This window comes from Crocodylus porosus, unplaced genomic scaffold (genome assembly GCF_001723895.1).
Source record: "Crocodylus porosus isolate Cpor-Errol unplaced genomic scaffold, CroPor_comp1, whole genome shotgun sequence".
Classification (NCBI taxonomy): Eukaryota; Metazoa; Chordata; order Crocodylia; family Crocodylidae; genus Crocodylus; species Crocodylus porosus.
In genome coordinates, this window is record NW_017728912.1 from 12877920 (window position 1) to 12901594 (window position 23675).

A 23675-nucleotide genomic window follows, 5' to 3' on the forward strand; every position below is an offset into this window, starting at 1 on the left:
TGCCAAGGGCCCTGCAATAACCCCAGCTAGCTCCCTCAACACCCTGGGGTGGAGAGCATCTGGACCCGCTGACTTGAAGATGTCCAGCCCCTCTAGAAGCTCTCTAACCCGGTCCTCCCCGATCTGAGGTCTGGAGGCGTTCCGCTCGAGTCCATCTGGCATCACAGCGGGGAAGTCCCAGTCCCTGCACAAGAAAACGGACATGAAGAATTGGTTAAAGAGTTCAGCTTTCTCCTCGGTGCAACCACCATTATGCCTCAGAATGCTGAAATTCACCTACAATATAGTACGCATCCTGAGAATAGAGTTACAGACAGCTGCTATTCTTTCTAGGGCACCATTACAGACTCCACTGTCTCCAGAAAAACTCTGCCAGGAGCAAGGTATCGCTATTTATGTGTCACCTGGTCATAGAAGGAAATGAGATTGGTCAAGCAAGACCTAACCGCAACAAACCCGTGCTGGCTATCCCTCAGGATGTTGCCATTAGCCAGCTTGTCAGGAATGGTCTGTTTGATAATTTTTTCCAAAATCTTCCCAGGGATTGAGGTCAAGCTGATTAGCCTGTAGTTTCCTGGATCTACTTTCCTCACTTTCTTAAAGATAGGCACTACATTGGCCTTCTTCCAATCTTCAGGTACTTCACCTGAGCACCAGGAGTTCTCAGATATCCTTGCCAGTTGCTGGGCTATGATGCTTGCCAGCTCCTTAAGTACTCTGGGGTGCAATCTGTCAGAACCAGCTGACTTGAAAGTGTCCAGCCTCTCAATTTGTTCCTTTACAAGGTCTACACTGATGTTGAGTATAAATTCACCCTCACCCTGGCTGTCCCTCATCATGTTAGGCAGAGTGGTCCATTTGGGTTGATAAAAAACTGACGCAAAGTACCCATTAACCAAGTTGGCTTTTTCCTGGGTGTCGGTTGTCAGTTTTCCTATTTGGTTTAGCAGGGGTCCAATGTTGCCCTTGCTTTTTTTCCAACTCTCCACATAATCTGAAAAAGGACTTTTTATTGTCCATTATACGTGTAGCCAGTTGGAATTCAGTAGTAGCCTTGACTTTCCTGGTTTGTTCCCTACAGGTACGGACCAGTGCAGAATACTCCTCCTTAGTAGTGAGTCCTGTCTTCCATCCTTTATAAGCCTCTCTCTTTAGCCATAGGAGGTCCTCGAGTTCCCTGCTGATCCAAGGGGGTTGCTGTGCACTCTTGCTACTTTTCTTCTGAGATGGGATGACCATCCCTTGTGCTTTCAGGATCACTCCCTTAAGGAACAGCCACTCATCTTGGATTCCCCTCTCTGTCAAGTCTTGGCCCCTTAGGGACTCGACAGTATGCCTCCTGTGCTTATCAAAGTCAGCTTTCCTAAAGTCGAGGACTTCTTCATTGCTGACTGACTTACCAGCTTTGTGATGGATAGTAAAAGTGATTAGCTCATAGTCACTGTCTCCCAGCTTTCCTCTGATTCTTAGGTCACTGACTAGATCATCCCTTTTGGCCAGTATCAGGTCCAGCAGCGCTTTACCTCTTGTTGGCCTGACTTCTTGAATCAGGTAGAGCTCATCCACACTCGTGAGGAAGCTTTGTGACCATTTGGATTTGGTCAAGTGCTTTTCCCATGAGATGTCTGGATAGTTGAAGTCTTCCATGACAGCCGTGTACCAAGAGCATGCAGCCTCTGCCAGTTCCCTGGTGAATTCCTAGTCAAGCTCTTGTTCCTGATTAGGAGGTCTGTAGTCTCCTGTGCCACATTCTCCACATATTTTAACCTAGAGGGTCTCCAGTTGTCCTCCATGGGTGCCAATGTCAGCTTGCAAGTGTCAGCTTTGCATGGAAAAGCTTCAGAAGTGTTTGAAGCAAGGAGGATTTTGCCCTTGTACACTGGGCCAGCACAAAATGAAGGCCTCTCCAAGGTCCCCATGAGGGTACTTTCCACCCAACCTGTGTGTGGGCATCACTAGTTTTCAGACTGTGGAGACCTACACCTGGAGAACCATACTCAGCCAAATGAAATGATTTCTCTCTCTCTGCTCGTGGAGAGGCCGGACAGTCCCTTCCTGGCCAAAGATGTTCAGTTGCAAATTAACATTTAAAGTTTAAAATGGTGGCATGCTTCAGTTTGGTGCTTTAAAACTGAGTGCCAGGTTTGTGGATTGTGAAGATAAGCAGGTTTTAAAATGCACAGGTTTAATACTTAAATGTTAATAATCATGTTTTAGTTGATTAGAACATTACAAACTTACATTAATGGCTGGAAAACCCATTGTGAGTGATTACCTTTCGATTAACCTTTGTAAATTAGTGAATCAATTTGAGTTAAAATGAGGAATGTGCAAAATCTACTTATTGTATCTTGACGGATACATTTTACTTTAAATGTGTTGATTGCCTCATAATTTCTGCTCTCTGTGGTAAGTAATTTGTTTTAAAAGGTGAATAAAATGGCCCTAGTTTTTATCATTCACCTTATTTTGGAAACTGTATGTACTGAAAAGATGCAAATAGACAAAGCAGCATGAGTTGGATTCATCAAGTCATGAAATAAGCAGAAGATATACCATACCCGCTCAACAGAATGACTGTTTCCCATAGCCATCAGTCGCTACATTTATGGATCTGTTCCAAATAAAACACATTTCCCAACTAGTTGGGTCTCAGTGTACTGTCTTCAATTTTCTGATTTAGAGAATATTTGTCCTTTAGATGAGATGCATACCTGTTGGGATAGATATTTAAAAAAAATGTTTGCAGCTGTTAAACTGTATTTACTAGACATAAAGTCAAGATTGTATTTACTAGACATAAGGTTAAGATTAGGTCATTTCCTCTAAATGTTTGTTGTTTGCTTTCTGGTCTACAGCACAGATATAATCTAAAAGCATCCTCCCATTTGAAAGAACTCTTTTTTTATTGCCAAGCCAGTGTTTCAAGATTATTTCCAGTTGTTTTGTTTTTTGTTTTTTTACAGAGAAGAGCAAGAAGAGGCCTCACCTATTCGAGTTGGTTTCGTTACTTATAACAAAGTCCTCCATTTCTTTAATGTAAAGAGCAACCTAGCACAGCCTCAGATGATGGTAGTATCAGATGTTGGAGAAGTCTTCGTTCCATTGTTGGATGGCTTCCTTGTCAACTTTCAGGAATCACGATCTGTCATTAGCAAGTAAGGAATACATGATACATAGAATCATAAAATCATAGAAAATCAGGGTTGGAAGGGACCTCAGGAGATCATCTATTCCAACTCCCTGCTAAATGCAGGACCATTCCCAACTACATCATCCCAGCCAAAGCTTTGTCTGGCTGGGTCTTAAAAACTGTCAAGGATGGAAATCCCACAACCTCTCTGGGTAACCTATTCCAGTGCTAACTACCCTCATAGTGAGAAAATTCTTCATGATATCTAACCTACACTTCCCTTGCTGCAATTTGAGACCATTGTTCCTTGTTTTATAATCTGACACCACTGAGAACAGTCTAGCTACATCTTCTTTGGGACCCCACTTCAGGTCATTGAAGGCTGCTGTTAAATCCCTTCTGTCTTCCCTTCTCTAGACTAAATAAGCCCAGTTCCCTCAGCCTCTCCTCAGAAGTCACGTGCCCCAGCCCCCTCACCATTTTGTTGCCCTCTACTGGACTCTGTCAAATTTGTCCACATCCTTTCTGTAGGGGGGACCAAAACTGGACACAGTACTCCAGATGTGGCCTCACTGGTGCTGAATTAGAGGGGAATAATCTAATCACTTCCCTTGATCTGCTGGCAACACTCCTACCAATACAGCCCAGTATGCTGTTAGCCTTCTTGGCAACAAGGACACACTGTTGGCTCATGTTCAGCTTATTGTCTGCCATAACCCCCAGGTCCTTTTCTGCAGAGCTACTGCCCAACCAGTTGGCCCCCAGCCTGTACCGGCGCATGGGATTGTTCCGTCCTAAGTGCAGGACTTTGCACTTGTCTTTGTTGAACCTTATGAGATTCCTTTTGGCCCAATCCTCCAATTTGTCTAGGTCTCTCTGAATCCTAGCCCTACCCTCCCATGTATCTACTACTCCCCCAGCTTGATGTCATTTGCAAGCTTGCTGAGGGTGCACTTTATCCCATCTTCCAAGTTGTTGATGAAGACATTGAACAAAACCGGCCCCAGGACCGATCCCTGGGGCAGTCCACTTGATATTGGCTGCCAACTAAACATCAAGCCATTGATTATTACCCTCTAAGCCTGATGCTTTAGCCAGTTTTCTGTCCACCTTACAGTCCATTCATTCAGCCTGTACTTCCTTAGCTTGTCTGTTAGAATGTTGTGGGAGTCCATATCAAAAGCCTTGCCAAAATCAAGGTATACCCTATCCACTTGTCTCCCCACATCTGAAGAGCCAATCGTCTCATCATACAAGGCGATCAGGTTGGTCAGGCATGACTTGCCCTTGGTAAATCCATGCTGACTGCTCCTTATCACCTTCTTCTTCTCCAAGTGCTTAGAAATGGATTTCTTGAGGATCTGCTACCCTTCACATCCTTTGCTAGCATACTTGAATACTAATTGAATGTGAATGTTCTTCATTATGGCTTGCAACAAATCATGATTTCTCCAATGCATGAACCAGTAATCTCGTAATTGGAGACATCGCTATCTTCAAATAAGCTCTTTTATATGAATCTTGGGAACCAGCAACCAGTTAGAAAGCTCTTTCCTAGTTTTTCAGTTCTGAGACAAAACACCAAGTGGATGTTTCTTATACAATAAAGGGAAGAAGGGTGGAAATATTGTGTAGCACTTTGCACATGTAACATCCATGCAACATGCTGAGACATGGGCTTGTAATTCAAAACCCCTTAAAGAATACAGTTTACTCCCAAAATTTTAGACAATATGTATGTTTTAATTTCAGTGTTGTTTGCTCCTTAGCATAGGTCTTTTTTAATTACTTAAATATAAAAACATGAACGTTGTGAAATTTAACTCACAGTGTTTTATACTGCCTAGACACAACTGCTAGCTAGCATCATTGAAATTCCTTTAAAAAATTTTTTTTTAATTTCATTTAAAGTAAATTCTTGTGTGAATAGGCTTAGTATGTTACAGATTTTTAGGATTATCAAAAGTACTCTAACTACTTAGATGGAACACTGATCCTTTTCCTCTTTCACAGCTTGTTGGACCAGATTCCAGAGATGTTTGCAGACACTAATGAGAGTGAGACTGTCTTTGCTCCTGTTATCCTGGCTGGCATGGAAGCACTGAAGGTTAGAATGTTCCTCTGTCTAAGAGAACAAAGTCTTTATTAGGGCAGGTTTTGATAAGCTGCATAAATTGTTTTCTAAAGACTGTGCCAAGTTCTCCTGCAAATTACAGTGGGAAACGAGAAGAAACCGTTGATAGTTTCCAGTACATCCATTCCATTATTCTAGCAGCACCTTTGAACTACTGTAGTCACTGATGTGCCTAACATCTGTTTTTAGATTTTGCTTACTGAAGGAAAACACAGATCTTGTTGCCTGTTCTAAGTCAATTTGATGCTTCAGGGAAGGCAGGATCAGGATTTTTTCTCTCTGATTGTTAAGCAGCAGTGAGGTTTATTTAATTCCAATAATTTACGGGGTACTCTGGGCAATCGCTGTCATCTAACGTTGGTGATTGTACTGCATGTTAGAGGCATCATTGCAGTGTCTAGTAGTCCTCTCCAAAACTCAGCTTCTGCCTACTTTCTTTTCCATGTAGAATTGTATCCCGTCTGACTTCTGTAGCCATGCAATGGGTAGCTAGTTTTTCCCCTTAATCAAATGTTCACAGCCTGAATATAGATGTATATTCGCTGATCAAAATGTACCCCGAGTGCATCCCCATGTGCCTGGAACATCCCTGCTGAAGTGCCCAAATTTCTATGGAACACTGCCAGTTTAAAAAAAATGCCATCCCACTGCACTGTAACATCTACAGCAGCAGAGAGCAGCAACTGGTGGTTTAAAATACAGTTTGATTGCCTATGAGATTTATGTTAGTAAGATACAAAACTTCCAGCTTGATAATATGGTTGTATTAAAATCTAGAGGATTTTCCAACTTTTTCTTTAAATAGCTGTTGTTTTGTATCATTATGTATGTGTAACAGAAGATGCCTGTAACGTAAATTCATTCGTCTATTAGGTCCCGTTATTCTGATACTGCTTAACTTTCCTTTTGCAAAAATGGAAATTGCCACAACTGTACAAATTCCTTTGACATTATGCAAAAACAAACAACATGGCCAAGATACCAACCTGTGAAAAATAGTTGCCTAGTAGCAGCTGAGCTTCAGAAAGATTTTAAATTGGAACAGGACACATTCACATGAGAATCATTCCAGTCTAAAAACAACAAAATAAGTAACATACAGATGATTTGGGATGAATTTTGAATCCATATTTTTTAAAACTATTTAACATACATTCAGCTTAGAACAACTTCAACCAAAAGTGACTCTAAAGTAAAAAGTTTTTCTAATTAATAATGTAATAAGTAGGTACATGATATTAAAGATGTTCCTCTTAACATTCTGCTAAAAAACATTAATTCTGTAAAATACACAGTAACCCAATTTGCATGCATACTCACAGGAATTGCAAATATAAATTGGGTGTACAGTTACACCAATGTGTCTTTTTAAAATGAGGTTCTTTTATCTCTAAACAAACTGCAGTAATAAATGTGACAAAAGACTCCAGTTCCCAGTATCAGTAGAAGGTTGAAAAATTTAATGAATCTTGACTTACCAGTTGTGTAATGGAATGTCTATTAAAAGTAGGGCAGTATTAGGGAAAACTTGTATTTTGTGGCATTGCTTTTGAGAACAGAGGACTTCATTTGGCAGGGTTGGAAGTTGTTGACATATACTAAAGTCTCCTGTCATTTTTTAAATTTTAAGTAAAAAATGGAATCTCCAATATGGCTTTATTACTACATCCCTTGGTGGGAAAAAATCTAATTGTGTGAAGGAGCTGTTCAGTTTAATACTGTAGCATACCTTTGGATATCCCTCCACAGAAATTTTATTGTCTTTTGATATAGAAATATATTTTTTATATTTAAATGTTAATTATATATATTTATTATATTTACATCTAATTTGTATCTACATTATATACACACACACATTATATACACCCACATACAATATATATGTGTGTGTGTGTATATGTATGTATGTGGGTGGGTGTATATAATATATATACAAATTAGATATAAATACAATTTTATATAAATATAACAGTGCTTTATCTGTTTGAGTTGGATACTTTAGGTTTTTTTAAAACATAGTTATATATATTCTAATGTGTCTAGTCTACTTATTTAAATCTTTATTGCTTTCCTTTACATTGATATTACATTAGTGTTTTTATTTAACTCACAAGCATAAAACATGGCATGAGTGAACTCTGGTATACATATTGTTAATTCTTCTTTTGAAACTTTAGATTCTTATGTGGAAATTGCAACACCAGGACCCAACATATCTGTTAGATTAAGCTATTTATGGATATTAAATTCCCAGCGACTTTCTTCTGGGGATTTCAGTGCCATGAAGAGTTCAGTCTCTAAACAGATGGAGTATTTAGCTTATGAGGATTTAGAGAAAGTTTACACTGGCATTTGAGACACTAAAATGTATGAAAATTAGGCTCCACTGTTTATATCAGCAGCAGAATAAAAGGTCATTACTGTGTCTTTGAAACAGGCAGCAGAATGTGCTGGAAAGCTGTTTATCTTCCATTCATCATTGCCGACTGCTGAAGCACCAGGGAAACTGAAAAACAGAGATGACAAAAAACTAGTCAATACAGATAAAGAGAAGGTATTTTCTACTTAGAGTTTTTAAATTAATTGGAAAGAAAACTGCTATGATTTCTATTCTGTTGAATTTCTTCAGAATCGGTTAAATTTCACTAGTGGCTTGTTGCTTTTATAAAGTTGTTCCCTAAGTGCGTTGCATTGAGAATGAAATAGTGTCGCCCTAATGCTGCCCCTGTGTTCACCAGCAGATGAAACTGCCTCTGTTGACCAGCAGATGAAACCCACCCAGTTGCAAAAGCCACTCAGTTAGCAAAAACTCTTGGCTATGCTGTTGGTTTGGTGCTTTTATTAAAAACTTAGAAAGGGAATCACTGCCTTTTTGTGCTGAGTCAGTAGCAGCTGGCAGTGTTTTTGATCACGCGTGAGAAAGTTGTTTACCTTGGAAGTTGAACTTGGGGCTCATCTTTGCCCAGGGCACACCCCAGCATAATCCTGTTGTGCACAGTGGATCTGAAGCATCCCAAGTCCTGGCTCGATGAAGTCAGGTAGGCTTGGACCTGCAGAGAGTTCCACTTCCCCTTGTGAGGCATATTGCCGAGCAACATACGGAGAATGCACTGAGCACTAACATAAGAAGGCCTCCATATCCTTTTTCTTACTTATGGGAGTAGAGTGCAAGAGCATCACCTCAGGCTTGCTGGGCTATAACACTGGCATCAAGAAGCAGAGCAGCGAAACTGGAGCGTCTGCAGAATACCTTCCAATACCACCTTGCCCACTTGTTGCAAATCATGACTTCTGAAATTCCCTTCATGCTTCCATGACCAGTTTCCAGCCCTGTTTCTCCCTCCATTGCCCCAGACTTGCCCATATCAGCCCGAGTGTCTCTGTCCAATTCTTATGCAGCCACATCTTCCAGCACGACCTCCTCTCCACAAGAGCCATGCAAATGGCATCTGATACAACTGGAGCTATTCCCTACATTGGTTAGTGCAGGTCCTCCCTGTTTCACTCATAAACAATGCATGTATTTAAGTTTTTTCCTCTTCTACCTCTGTAGCTGCCTTTGCCACTAGTGGAGTCCTGGATGTTAGTCTAATGGCTAGAAATGGCTAATAATAGGCATTTTTTAGGTTCATATATGTATGTAAAGATCCAAGAGAAATTACCGTAACTTTTTAAAAATTTTCCACAGACACTTTTCCAGCCCCAGGTAAATTTTTATGAGACTCTGGCTAGAGATTGTGTAGCTAATGGCTGCTGTGTGAATCTGTTCCTGTTCCCGAACCAGTATGTGGATATAGCCTCCATGGGTCTTGTCACAATGTACACAGGAGGAACTCTGTACAAGTACAACAATTTCCAGGTAAGTGCTAAGACATCGCTTGCTGCTCAGAGTAGCAACCAAGAAATTACCATTTTGTTTCCATTTTAAAGATTGGTCTCCAAGCCTATTGTAAAAATAGGCTGGGGAGGATTTATCTTTGCACTCTGTTGAACAGACAGAATGCACATTTGGAAGTCTAGCTCAAGTCAAACGCATCTTCTTTCTCTGAAACAAGCTGGCGGCTGTCTTCAACTGAATTCTCTTAAGTCCATTGACCTATTGCTTCATCATCCTCTGATGAACATCAGAGATAGAAATGCTTGTAGCCAAAAGGAAAAAAAGAGAATCTAAGCAGTTGTTCAAAAAGATTTGTGTAATATCTAATTATAACAAGACCAAAAATATTCAGGGCCTAAGTGTGATACCATATAGAGAGAATGCAGAGAGGACCCCCATACAATCCTTAATGACCTTTATTTCCCTACATTGCAGTGAAATTGGTAAGTTTGTGGGTGGAGTTTAGTATTTAATGCGAGATTTTTCTTCTAGTAGACTGCAAGTAGTACATCAAGACTTTTTGCAAAAATATTGAGGTGTCTAGTAATGGACACTGGTGCAGTACCTGTTTTAGACATCCTTCTCAGTCATACTGGGCATATAGCATTCATTATAGGACCTTGTGTAAATCCCAGTAAATGCCTGTTTGAATCTTAAAGTGCCTGAATATCTTCATAAATCTGGTCCCTTTTGAAACTTGTAAGGAGGGCTGAAATAATAAAGGCAGGCTGGTATCACAGCGCTGAAGTTCACTGTCTGTGGCTTTGTAATATTTATAAAATGTGGAATTAGTGAATCACAAAAAAAATCATTTTCGTTGTAACTGTCAGTTTTCTATTGGGTCACTTGGGCATTAGCTGTGCCTCTTCTTCACTCCCTTACTTTAGTGTGCAAACATCACATGTCCTTTCAAAAGGATGCCATACAGTTGCATACAAAGAAGAGGAAGCTTCCTTTTCACTCTGATTTATCTACATATGCATTTTCTGACCAATCAATCAAGAGATTGGGGAAAAAAACAATCCTAGCTGGAACCTTAAAATCCTACACAGCCTACAGCAACTCAGTGGGTGTATCTATCTACGTGTGCAATTAATGCAGCAGAATAAACTGGTACAATTTCAGACACAGTAAACGAATCCCAATGTCACCTACATGTGTTTAAGTGCAGTAAATTACTGCAGCATAGGATAGGACCTGTGTGTGACAGGACTATCCCACACTGGAGTAAATTTAATCTACTGCACCCAAATTGCAGTACATGTGTAAATGGTGACACTACTGTGCATTAACAAATTAGTCTTTTGTGTAGTAAAGCATACATGTAGGCATGCTTAGTGTTATTCAGTGGAATACCCTACAGGCATGGTTTCAGAGAAGAGGAGTCCTAAAAATCCAAAACTGAAGGGTGATTGCTGCTGACTGCTGTTTAAATGAGACGTGTCAAACATTGTTGTAGGCTTATTTAAGGAAAAGCAATAGACAACATATAAAAAGGCAAATGTTTCGTATTTAAATATCCATAAACAGACATGAAAGATCTTGGGCCTTTATTTATTTATTTTTTACTGTTTTGCTGCCATCCAGTGGCGGACTTTAGCTTTCTTTGTTCTGTGCTTGTATGTTTTAGGTACATTCCGACAGTCCCCAGTTCCTTAGCGATCTTAGGAAGGACATAGAAAAAAGAACAGGATTTGATGCTATCATGCGGGTTCGCACAAGTACAGGTAATAATACTCTTTTGGAATGAAAATGAATGAGTGCATTTCTCCAGTTTTTGTATCGCAACAATCCTAGCACTCAGATTTTAAATAACAAAAAGTCAGAAGTTTTGTCCATAATATTTTTCTTATGTTTCATGTTTAGAGATAACTGTAGGCAAGCTTCTACAGAAAGTAGAAGAAAATACAGATATGTAGGAATCTGATGTGCAGTTTATTTTGCCTACACAAATACAGATTCTGCTCATTTAGAGAGGTACCTTGGATTTTATGTAAAGCATGTGTGCCAGCTGTAGTCCACACCATTTTGACCATAGTTTGTAAAATCCTTTGCTTAATGAAAACTTGTAGCTTCTGAAAACCTTATTTTTTCAAATTCAAGTATTGCAGGAGCAGCATTAGAGGCAAATACAGATATTCAGATGGGTTCAAACACCTTCATGGCTTTGTAGTTTGGCACCAACTTTGCCTCTTATAGACAACCTTTCTATTCTTCTAGCTCTACTTCCTGAAGGGAAAAGGTTCTTCTGTTGCCACCCCTCCTTTTGGCAGGGAAACCAGAAATGGCATCTGCCATGACTTCTGGGGCCCCCAGATGTTAAGGCCAGAAGTCCTGAGAATGGTGAAACAATTATTTCTTCTCAAACCCAATGAAGCATATTGACCAACAGCAAACAAGCAGTCGCAAAGCCAGGCCACTGTATTCAACCTTTGCAAATACTAATGTCATTTTTTTCACTGTCTGTAGGTTTCAGAGCCACAGACTTTTTTGGTGGCATTTACATGAATAACACAACAGATGTAGAAATGGCAGCAATAGACTGTAACAAAGCAGTAACTGTGGAATTCAAGCATGATGACAAACTGAATGAAGACACTGGTGCTTTAATTCAGGTGACACCTTTAAATCCATAATGTTTCATTAAACAATGAACTGTTATGAAGTAATAATAAAATAATTTTTGCCCCTGGGATGGGAGTCCCTTGATCCATAGCCGCGTTGCTTACATAGTCTTTATGCTACTTTATTAACACCAAAGCAGAGGTGGGCAAAATATGGCCTGTGGGCCAGATCTGGCCTGTGAGGCCACGGGACCCCTAAAAGATTTAGAAAATTAATATTTATCTGTCCTTGGTTCCTGTCGAAAATGACAGGAGCCAGGAGCAGTAGGACCCAGGGGAAGCCCTGGCAGGCTCCTGGAACAGCAGGGCCTGCCCAGCCCTGCTGGAAGCCCCAGCAGGGGCTTCTGGCCTGCGACCATGTGGCTCCTCGTGGCTGGACCAGTGTGGGAAACTCAGGGGGAAGGGCAGAGCTCGTGGGCTGGGCAGCACAGAGGTGGCGGTGGCAAACACTGCCTGGTGCAGCAACTGGAGGGCCGCTTTCCTCCGTACCGAGCAGCTGCTTCCATTGTGGCGCAGCCGCAATGGGCAAGTCTGGAGCTGGAACGGGGCCCAAGCTAGCAGCAGGGGTGGGTTACAAGCTGGTGCTGAGCATGGGAAAAGCAGACCGTCGCCCGCCCTGTGGCCGGTGCCACACACTGCAGCCACTTGCAGCCCACGTGGGGCTGCCTGTGCCTGCTCAGGACAGCCTCGGGCGGGCTGGGAACAGCTGCAGCAGGAAGCACCGTCCACGGGGCGGGGGATGGGCTGCTTTTCCCTGCGCTCTGTACTAGCTCCTTCCCTGCTGGTGAGCACGGGGTCAGGGCTGCACACTGCCCCCTGCCTGTACCATGGGGCTAGGGCGGCACTGGGAGTGAGCGGGTGCAGGAGTCAGGTGGGAGCATGGGGCCTGCACCAGTGTCCTGGAGCCAGCACCGACGGGGCCCAGAGCAGGGTAGCAGGAGTACAGGGTCCTGGCCGGCAGGGGGCACTCTGTGGAGCTGGGCCAGCTCCCCCTCTCCCTGCTCGTACAGCTCAGCCTGGTTCCGCAGACCCCTGCCAGCCTGCACCCTGCTCTGGGCCCCACCGGTGCTGGCCCTGAGGCATGGGTCCCAAGATGGTGACTGGGGGAAAGGGCACCTGTCAAGGGGTGGAGCTACCCATGCAGCCCTCAACAGCTTGCCAAAACTGGGTAGGCGGCCCTCCACCCAAAATAATTGCCTGCCCCTGCACTGAAGGATAGGGGCAGGTTTTAATGAATAATAAATAACTACATGTGTATTACTCTTCAGGCACATAACCCTGTGCAGGCAATCATTGCTTAGCTAACTCGTGCTGCTATCCTAGAAAGGCCATTGTGTTAATATTGAGTCAAAATAAAGGGAAGATAAATATAAAAACAATTCAGTGAACCAGCTTATTAGTGACCCTGGCCAATATGACTTTGAAACCCCCACACAGTGTGGTTCTGAGGATATGGGTAGTAGTACGAGTTGCTTTTGCGTCTGTAAGTTGAGGGTTGTTGCATGGAGGGAGGAGCTCCTAGCTGAGACCATGTATTCTTTCCACTCAACCCTATCCCCTCGCATCTGAGTTAACCTCAGAAGTAGTAGCAGCCTGGTGAGCCCCTATGGGAGGAGTTCTGTGAAGCTAGAGGAAAGTCCATTCTCTGGAATCACAGGGTTCCCTCCCTGTCTGGATCTGTGGATAACTCTGTCCCCAGGAAGGAACAAATAATTAAACATCTAATGGTAGTGACCTTGCTGTCCAAGGCTGAGGCAATCTCTGCTTACACTTTCAGTCCAAAATATATATTCCCAGAAACCTATCAATGAATATTCTGGGAAATTTGGATTTAGATTTTGCTGCCTTACACTTATTAGAGATGTTTGTGAATATCTATTCCTTACGAAAGATGTATCCCAAACAATATCAGATGGTGGGAAATTACCCTTTACTCATTACTTCCTTTAATCACCAAAAGTGTAATAGCTTTTAAGTTTTTAAAGCTAAGCCAGAAAATTAGCTAAACTGTTACTCTTGTTCTGATTTACTGTTGTCACGCTCCTAGAAATATTATTCATGACTTAGTAGTTAATTCTTGGGTGAACACAGCCCCATAAAACACAATTAGCTTTGGTATATATGAAGTCATTTCCTAGAGAGATATGGTATAACATTGACACTGGATATATACAGTACCTGCTCCTTGTACATTTACTTCTCCATTTCAAATGGGTTAAAATGGGAAATGTTCATAAAATGGCTGATCCACACCCAGAAATCTCAATGGGAGTCTCTCAATTTGTTTCAGTGAGCTTTGGATCAGGCCCATAACTATCCAGGCAACGATATAAATAAAATACTATGTGTGAGACTAACATAGTGCAAATAACATGTTGGTGGATAGGAACCGAGAACAGGATTTCCTCTTTTTTGCCATACCAGTTTCCCCAAATATTAGCACTGAATTTAAACAAAATACAATCCCATTACAGTGCTATAAATCAAAATAGTTAAAGTTATATAATGCTTAAAAAGAACAATTTAATTCTTCAAGATAATTTTCTGCCTGCTGCTTTTTTTCCTTTGATTCTTTTTCTGCCTTTTCCTTGTTTTTGCCATGTGATGACAGAATCAGGGGAGTATGTTGAGTATTTGTCAGAACGCTTCCTGCCTATTGCATGAAGTACTTTTATTTATATTCACTCATTGAAATATTTTTAACAAACTTTTTTTCAGAAATTAAACAATTAGAGACCTTATGACTTTAAAAAAGTAACTGCTAGTTTTCACTTTTTTTTTCAAATTGTTATCTGTCTGTGCAGTCATGAAAGTAGTGGACTCTTTAATACTCCAGTTCTAATGGCTTAATTTTACCTTATGTGATGGGTTCATATATACTTGCATGAGAAAATGTGGAAATTATTTGTAGAGCTCACTAGTATCTGGTGAATGCTGCTTGCCTGGCTTCATAGTCCAAATGTATTTTCCATACAAATTATTTGTCTGTTGCATGTTGAAAGTCATCTCTTTATTTTAAACTGTAATTTTGTTAACTCTTGTGCAAACTGGGATATTTTTTATCATTACAGTGTGCTGTGCTTTACACAACCATAAGTGGACAAAGACGACTCCGTATACATAATATTGGCTTAAACTGTAGTTCCCAGTTAGCTGATGTCTACAAGAGCTGTGAGACAGATGCTCTTATAAACTTCTTTGCTAAATCAGGTAAAATCAGGAACTACAGTTTTCTTTGTTTTAGAAAGACATCTTTTCATAGAAGAGAATAGCACTTTACAACTTACTGGTATTACTCTGGTGTGTAATGCACAATACTGGTAACTTCAGTATGGTATATCTGAGATCTCCCAGATCAGAGACTTCTAATCATGTTGGAAATAGAAGATGGTGTGCTGGTTTTCTGAATGAAATGAATATCTATTATAAAGATCTAGATTCCCAGCAACCAGCTCAGTTCTTTGGAGGCAGCTGTGATTCAAATTCACAATGACAACTGCATGTGTATATACATTAAGGTAAAATATGGCCCTGTACAGACAAAAGGTTTTTGTCTAATCAGTCTGGAGTTGACCTGTTGTTGTTTTTTTAATCACAGCTTTCAAAGCCATTCTTACCCAGCCATTGAAGACTGTCAGGGAGATTCTGATGAATCAGACTGCTCACATGCTGGCATGTTACAGAAAGAACTGTGCCAGCCCATCTGCAGTAAGCCAGGTGAGATAAGAGTCCAAGGAAAATCTTCCCTGTCTGCGTTTGCACAGGAGATGCCTAATCATCAGTATTGCAACCTTAGCAGTGCCCCAAATGAAAATTCCCGGGCATTGTTTAATTTCCTTTCAGTATTCTGTAAATATGTTTTTTCTTCTTTACTCTTTCATTTTTAAGAACATTGTAAACACGTCTTTAAATGAGAAAAAGCTGGAAGTGGTTATACATTACAACTTTATTTTAACAGACTCATGTTTTTAACAAGCCCAACAGCAGGAACCAATTTTTCTCATTATGATGATGCAGCACATTGACTCATTTTCTTATGAACTTATCTCCCTGTCCCATGAGGCTTGTTTATAATAAGACTGCACTGTAGTTCAATATTGTAGGAATCAGTTGCATTTAAAGGTGGTAAGAACTGAGAAGACTGAAAACCCAATACATTTTTCTTTTTGCTATCTCTGTTGTTAAAACCATGGCAATTATTTTGCCAGTGAAGAAACTGATATATTCAGTGCCCGTGATTCAGAGAAGAATCCTTTTTTGGCCATACTTGAATTTAAAACACAGCTAATCATACCCATATGTCACTTTACATAAGCTTGCTTCTTTCAGTTACATTTTGAAAGTTGTTAACTATATTTTAAACAGAAGCACAGTCTTATTTGACTAGCATATTCATCAAGTAACCTCAGTTTGCTTCTAAATGTACATTTTTCACAGGTGTTCTTTTTGGGGAGGGGGCAGTTTGTCAACAAAGGACCAAAATTAAAAAAAATCCTAATTAATTTTCAAGTTAGAGATAGCTGTACATGTTTACTCACTCTTAGCACTTTAAAATCTTTCTTGGTTCAGAGACTCCTTCTTCCTTTCATATTCTCCCGTATTCAAAAATGTTATACTCCCACTCTTACATATTCAGAATATCTTTAACGTATGTCTGGGTCAGTCATTCAGGGTAGTTTACCACAGATAGGCTTTAAGTCTCTTTTTGCTGAGTAATAGTTTGATATTTGGCAAAAGTCATTATTGGATACAGAGTTAAATTCTGTAATCTGGTTGGATCTCAGTTCTGGAAACATTAAAATGTAGGTTTTCTGCTTTTTCTCTTTCTTGAAATATAAATTGTTTCCAGGCCTCTCTTTCACTATTAACTAGGTACTTAAGACAGCAGGTATAGCTGATTTCTGTTCAGGATCTTTTTGGCTTAATATTAAAGAGATTTTTGTACATGACACTGAACTTATTAGCAAGTCTGACTATTTCCAGAATGCTACTCCCAGGCTTTTCTCTAGCCTGGTACAGAGGGCTTTTACTGTGTGATGAATGTTGTGTGTTTTCCTTTAGCTGAGGAGAGCATATTATCCAGGTCCCCCACTTCCTGAGTAGGTCCCTTAATCAGTAGGCTGTTACTTAAATGTTGGGTGCCACTACCTATGCTTTGAACAACAGATTTGGAGTCAGCCATTCATTTTGTCAAAAAAAAACAATGTAGGTGCCTGAGCTCAGGGAGGGACTTTCACCCCATGAATACCAATTGACTAGAGGATTTCAGACATGTCTCTCTTCAGGGCTGTTCATTTTCTGTCTCACTGTACTGGCTGTTGTGAATCCCACTGAGGTACCTTACCTTCCCCATGCACTGTATGGGGAACTTAGACTAACCTAACTTGTAAATTCCACTTCCTGAGTTGGGTACCTAAATGTTATGCTGAGTGTAGATCCTTACGTCCATTTATAGATCTGGGCCCAAGTGATTTGCCCAAGCTCACGCAGGAAGTCTGTGGTGGAGCAGAGAATCCCAGGCAGTGCCCTAACTTTTGGATCATCCTTCCTTCCTCCTTCAGGATAGTAACCATTAACTCAGTTCCAATGGCAGGAGTACAGCACGGCATATGCAGGAAGGAAACACAGTGGCAACAGAAATATCACTGTGCAAAAACCTAATTAATCTTTTAGGATGTTGTTGTGTGTTCCTTTTTCATTAGATCTTTTTTTTAATGCCTGCAATTAAAGCCCTGGTATAGGATAAATACTGAACCCTGAGAAAATCAGCTCTTTGTACTTCCATGTTGATTTCCCTTTGTACTAAGCCCTGAGAAAATCAGCTCTTTGTACTTCCATGGCGGTTTTCCTCTCAGAATTCACCAGCCAAAGAAATCATCAATTGTGGGGTGTGGTACAAAGTCCTCATCTAAGTTGTATTAACATTCCATGCACACACAGCTCTTTTGCACACTTTATTTAGCTCTTAAAGTCAGAAGATTGCTAAAAAATTGGCAAATTTAAGACCTCTATTTCTTTGCCTCAGAGCAGTTAGTTGTCTGATTGAGCATCACTCAAGAAATAATCCAGGAATAAAATGGTGATTTTGCAAGACATACTTGAGTTTGTGTTTGCATTTGTCTTTCTTTTTTAATGGTTTTGCCCTGTAATGGTAGCTTCAGGATAGCTGTATCACCAGTGTAGTTCAATGGGGAAGGCACCAGCATGGCAACTCACGGGGAACATAGGCTCTGTGGCTTGCTAGGTGACTTCAAACAAGTCCCTACTTGTGCACCTCAGTTTCCCCATCTGAAAAAGAGGGGATTTTCTCATAACATCTCAGAATTAAAAAACTTTTAAGTTTATATTTCCTTCCTTGAAATAGCATTTAGTTAAAATGCTGGTGTACAACTTACAGTAGTTGTAATTGTTTAAAGCATTTGTTGAGCTTCGGCAGTTCACTGCCCGTTAATGCATGAAGAAAATATTATTGTCAGACACGTTTAGCATTAACTGTCTTGAATATAATTTACAACAGACTTTTATTCTGAGCACTTACCTTGTTTCATACAGTGAGCACGCCAAAAGTCACATGATGTGGCTAACTGTGTCTGAGACTGAGGTAATGCATGTTCCCCCTTTACCTGCTGGACTGTTTCTTGTTCATCTCATTTTTTTCTACAAGTTTCCTTGCAGAACTGGGCACAAAAAATGAAGTAACTTCTGTTTGAGCTTTTCAGGGTTGAATTACTCATTCTAAGTGTTTATTTGCCCTTTGAGGCTTCTTGCAAACAGCTGTTACTAATAGTCCTGAGTTGCCTCTTTGTGACCAGCTGGGGGGTTTGGTGACACGGCAAAGAACTTGGTTTGTTCAGAAGCCGAACATCCAGGTTTGCTAACAGTTGGGATTTAAGAAATAACAACATTTCCTTCTGTGTTTCAGCTCATCCTTCCTGATGCAATGAAGGTGCTGCCAGTATATATGAATTGTTTGTTAAAAAGTTGTGTCCTAGTTGGCAGACCAGAAATTCCAACAGATGAAAGAGCTTACCATAGGCAACTAATCATGTCTATGGATGTAGCCAACACACAGCTGTTTTTCTATCCACAGCTTTTGCCAATTGTAAGTATACACCAGGAGTGTGGAAATGTTAGTTTTAGAACTTTTCAGTCAAACAGAGGCATGTGTTAGATATGCAGCATTTATTTTAAACATCCATGTAAATGCATATGTGCACAGGGTTCCTTGAACAGTAATTAGCTTTTATATTGGTAAGCTAGGTGTTTCTTATCATTGCTGGGTAGTCTCCAATGGATCTACTGATTTTTAAGTTTTTGAAAGTTAGAATGGCTGAAAGAAATACCTACACGAGAACAGTGAAATGGCAATTTATACCCGTCTGTATATACGAGATACACTCACACACTTTGCCTCAAATGTTTAGTTTGCTGAAGATGAGTTGCAGTTACTGTGTGCAGTATCATATTGATAATGGTACTACCTTGTTTGCCAAATGTTATTTCCTTGATTCTTATTCACATGGAAGGATGTTAACTTTAACTTCACTGATTAACTGTTTAATTTGAATTCTAAAAAGTTGCTTAATTAGGGGTAGTGAGAAGTACTGGGTTGACTTTCTGAGAGACTTCAGTTCCACTTAAATAATGAACAGTCAATGTTTGGTAGTTCTGTGCTTCAGAAAGAGAATTAGATAATTAACTTCGTGTTTTGATGAAAACTAGAAAATTTATTATAGATTAGGTCTCAGTTATTCCAAGCCAACAGCAGTGCACATACATAAATAAGAATGTTTTGAAGCCTGTGGTGTAGTAGAGATATAAATAACAGCATACCACTGGACTAGAGAATCCTACTCAATGTAAGACAAGCTAGAAAGAATGCAGGTTGATTATCCTAGTCTGTAAATTGTGCTCATTGGGAAGGAATTGTTGACATTGAATAATGTTATCTTAAAATTATTTTTTTTTCTTGAGGAGTTACTTTCAACACCTGACTGCATATTAACAAGACAACTTGAAACTTTTTATATGGCACTTACTAAATATAACTGCACTAAACAGACCTAAACTCCCATGTTATTTCTATCTCTCTACAGCACAACATGGATGTAAAAAGTGATGCTTTCCCCACCTCAGTCCGTTGCTCAGAGGAGCGTCTGTCTGAAGGAGGAGTGTTCTTCCTGGCAAATGGCTTAAATATGTTCTTGTGGCTTGGAGTCAGTGCCCCACCTGAGGTTATTCAAGGCATCTTTAATGTACCGTCCTTTGCACATATCAGCACCGAAGCTGTGAGTACATTTGGGGTGAAACTAGAGATACAATGTACTTGAATCCTAAATAAATAGTCATCCTTAATTTTGGAAGTGAGTTTCCAGACAAACATGAGTGGAGCTGAAGCATCACCACTTCAATCCTGACTTGAACTAAAACGAGGGATGCATACGGTTTGTTTAGATTCCATCTTGTTTCCCTGACCTGGTTATACAGCCTGGGAGCAGAAACAATTGTGGGTGACCAATCAAAAAGCAGAAATAAAAAATGAGGGAAGTATGAATTGTTCAGAGCCAACGGACTGAATTTTTCACAGTGCATACTTGTGACTGCATTTGAAAAATGTTCCTGAAATTTGCTAATCAAATCCATTCCAGTGGATGATAGACTCTCCCTGCATTTGGATAGGATAACTTATGAAACAGCCTGCCTGGACACACACTGAAAGCCCACATATCATAGTTTAGCATGACAGAACTAACACAGTCTTCAGCTTATCTTTTAGTGAATGTGATGGTTTTGCATGCAGTTTCCATGCACTATTCCCCCATGGTGAGTTTCCCATAAAATACATTTCCAGACAGATGCACATGAAAATGAGTGTACCTGTGGCCTTTTCTTTTGTGAAGGACATTCGTACATTTTCGTTTTTGGAATGAGACCTGTAGAAGCTGGCTTACATCCTTCACAACCTGCCAAAATGATTCTGTAAAGCTTGGGAAAATTAATATTGTCAAAAAAAATACATGACTCATACTGTTAATCCCTAATATTTGCATCAACTCTTCTACTGGTAGAAGTGTTTTCTCATACGGTCATTCATCACCTTTCATTCTAACAGACACAGCTGCCTGAATTGGACAATCCATATTCTAAGAAGCTCAGATCAATAATGAAGTATAGCCAGAGCCAAAAGCCTTACTCCATGAAGGTAGGAGATTAAATTTAAAATGAGTTTAAGATAGACACTAAGTAACTCAGCAAGTCCATGTGGATTCCTCATGCATCAATGCTATTTGTGCATTATTAGATTTGATGGGATATTTTAAGTTGTTTTAATAATCCCACTGTTTCAAAAAGAGCCCTCTGCAAAGGCCCTTGTATCTGCAAGATGCCCCTATTAGCTTCAGTGGGCTCTGGAAATGGAAGGTGGATAGATCCCTTTTTGAATCAGTGTGAGCATCTTCACTTGATTACTTGAAATTAATGTTCTTTGAGCAAGGAATTCCAGATCTCCTGCTGTAGGTAAAATTTTCAAAAGCATTCAGCATTTGTTTGTGGCCATTTTACTATTGATTTGAAGGGAGCAGAATTAGGCAAATGCTGAGCTCTTGTAAAAATCATCCCTGTAGTGATAATGATAGTAAATCTTGCATAATTTATGTCAAGTAATTAAAAATCACTGGTATTTTATTATGCTCTGGCTTTTAAACTGAACACCTAAGCAAGATAATTTAGGGCCAGATTTTTCAAATGGATACTAATGCTGCATCTGTCTTTACTTCTGCATCCATCGATTTGACACTGCTCATACCAAAACAACTAGCCATGAGCATAACAAAAATAATCATCATGGTGAAGGGTCTGCTCTGCTACAGCTAGCAGTGAACATGGCACATCATTTGAATGTGTAACAGCCACAAGGCAAACAATACCCTCAGAATATCTTGAATAATTGCTCTCTCTCCTTCTAGCTAATAATAGTGAAGCAACGAGAACAGCCAGAGATGCTTTTCCGACAATTCCTGGTGGAAGACAAAAGTATTTATGGAGGAGCTTCTTATGTGGACTTCCTGTGTTGTGTCCATAGAGAGATCTGTCAGCTGCTCAACTGAAGGAATTGAATATATTCTGATAAATATCCTTTTTATTAGTAAGAGGGACCTTCTGCTTGGTGACTAAAGTCCAGATCCTTAAAGGTATGCAAGTACATAATTTCCCATCAATTTCAAATACCCTTGAGGATCTGGGCCTAACTCCAAATAGTGTTTTACCAAGCTTTTCCTATGCTACTTTGTACAGTTTCTGATTTCAGACACTAATGCTCACTCTTGGAGTATCAAGTTTACCTATTAATATGTAGACTAGGACATTTTCGCTCAGGTATAAAATCTTTGGGAGGGGCTTTACTGTTCTTTTCAAAAGGGTCTGTTTGTAATTGTGAACTTTCAAACTACCAAGCTTAAAGCTTATGGTTTGCATTTCCTAAATATCAAGATAAATAGATAGTTTAACAGAACGTTAGTGTTCATTATTTGTTATTCATATAAATTGTATGATAACCAAGAAAATACCAGGCAAAAGTCTCCACCATAAAAAAGGTTATTAACCAAACTCCACCAAACACGCTGAGTTTTTCTAACAAAACCAAAACATTTAAATATCAAATTTGCAATAATATTTAAAGTGTTTTTATAGTAGCCTGCTCCTTTCATACTTGTCAGCATATAACAGTGTTAATCATTTGGGACCATTTTCAACACTTGCTTACTAGTAAGTTATAAAATACACATGAAATACTTCATGGTTTCTCTTCTTGACAGGTATGGGGTTATAACTAAACTACTTCTACAAAAGAAAATGAAAACTAATGTCGGTCTCACCTTTCATGTACAAAACAGAGCAAACTGTTCAGGCATGTGACCCTGCTATGGAAAAGCCCTCAAATCCCACTCTGGTCTGCTGATAAATAGCATGGATTTCTCTTCCCTGCAAATTACAGTGCTATCAGAAACAAAGGGTGCTGCACAGAACTACCTCTGTTTTAACCAGGTGCAGATCAGTACTAGGCATGTCTTGTTTTATATAGACTAGCTTTATTCCAGCCCTGATCTGAAAACAACCCACACAAGACTTTGAACTACTTTACAAGAAGGGTTCACTGTGGGACTATACTAATTAAAGTACATCTTGACTTTGCAGAGACTTGATGGGGGATTGACCAGAGCATCCTTTGTGTCAGTGCAGGTCTTGCTATCTTGTGGGGATGGCTGGGCTCAGATTATCCTTTTCCATTGATTTTTTTTTTTTTTTTTTTTTAAGATGCCACAGATACCAGTATGTGGCTGGTCCAGGGCACAGAAAAAAGTTTCTGTCTACAGTTGGGCCTGTCTGTTTGGCTGTGCATCATCCTGTGGGGGTATGCATAACCAAGCTTGTATCATAGAATGTACAAGAGAAGGGAAAGGACTGTAGTAAACAGTAATGAGTTATCTTGCTTTTGCTGTATATCTATACTAGTTATAGGCTAGTCTCTTAGGGCGCATCTACACATGACCATACAGTGACGTACTGATGTGCTACATTGCCGTACAGCACGCTGTGGCGACATAGTGATCACCTTCCAAAAGGAAATACTAAAGCACAGCACAATAGCAACATCACCATACAGCGATGTGTAGACGCACTCTTACTGAGCTAAATCATTGCTAGCAGAAGTGGGTACAACTCTCTTGTCTTTGGCACAATAATTAATTTGGCTTAATAAGAACAGGTTTTTATTTGCAATGAAAATGTAGCTGTGTTAATCAAAAATGACAGTCAATGTCCACAACTTAAGAGGAATTTACAATACAAGTTTGAGCTAAATATTTGTCCTGTTGCAGTTTCAGGGACTGTAAGTGTTTAGACAGT

The 23675-nt window shown here is 40.0% G+C and overlaps 1 protein-coding gene across 2 annotated transcripts in view; it reads left to right on the forward strand.

Moving 5' to 3' along the window:
* Window positions 1-23217, forward strand: part of SEC24D (SEC24 homolog D, COPII coat complex component) — a 91186-nt gene extending 67969 nt beyond the window's left edge. For both annotated transcript variants that reach the window (XM_019534047.1, XM_019534048.1), the window contains 12 exons: window positions 2967-3158; window positions 5147-5240; window positions 7708-7824; window positions 8959-9129; window positions 10778-10874; window positions 11617-11762; window positions 14843-14981; window positions 15370-15488; window positions 18694-18873; window positions 19868-20059; window positions 20884-20973; window positions 21737-23217. In XM_019534047.1, the coding sequence (XP_019389592.1) occupies window positions 2967-3158; window positions 5147-5240; window positions 7708-7824; window positions 8959-9129; window positions 10778-10874; window positions 11617-11762; window positions 14843-14981; window positions 15370-15488; window positions 18694-18873; window positions 19868-20059; window positions 20884-20973; window positions 21737-21877 (1678 nt within the window). In that variant the 3' untranslated portion in view covers window positions 21878-23217. The remainder of the gene's footprint in view (window positions 1-2966; window positions 3159-5146; window positions 5241-7707; window positions 7825-8958; window positions 9130-10777; window positions 10875-11616; window positions 11763-14842; window positions 14982-15369; window positions 15489-18693; window positions 18874-19867; window positions 20060-20883; window positions 20974-21736) is intronic.
* The last annotated feature ends 458 nt before the right edge of the window (window positions 23218-23675 follow it).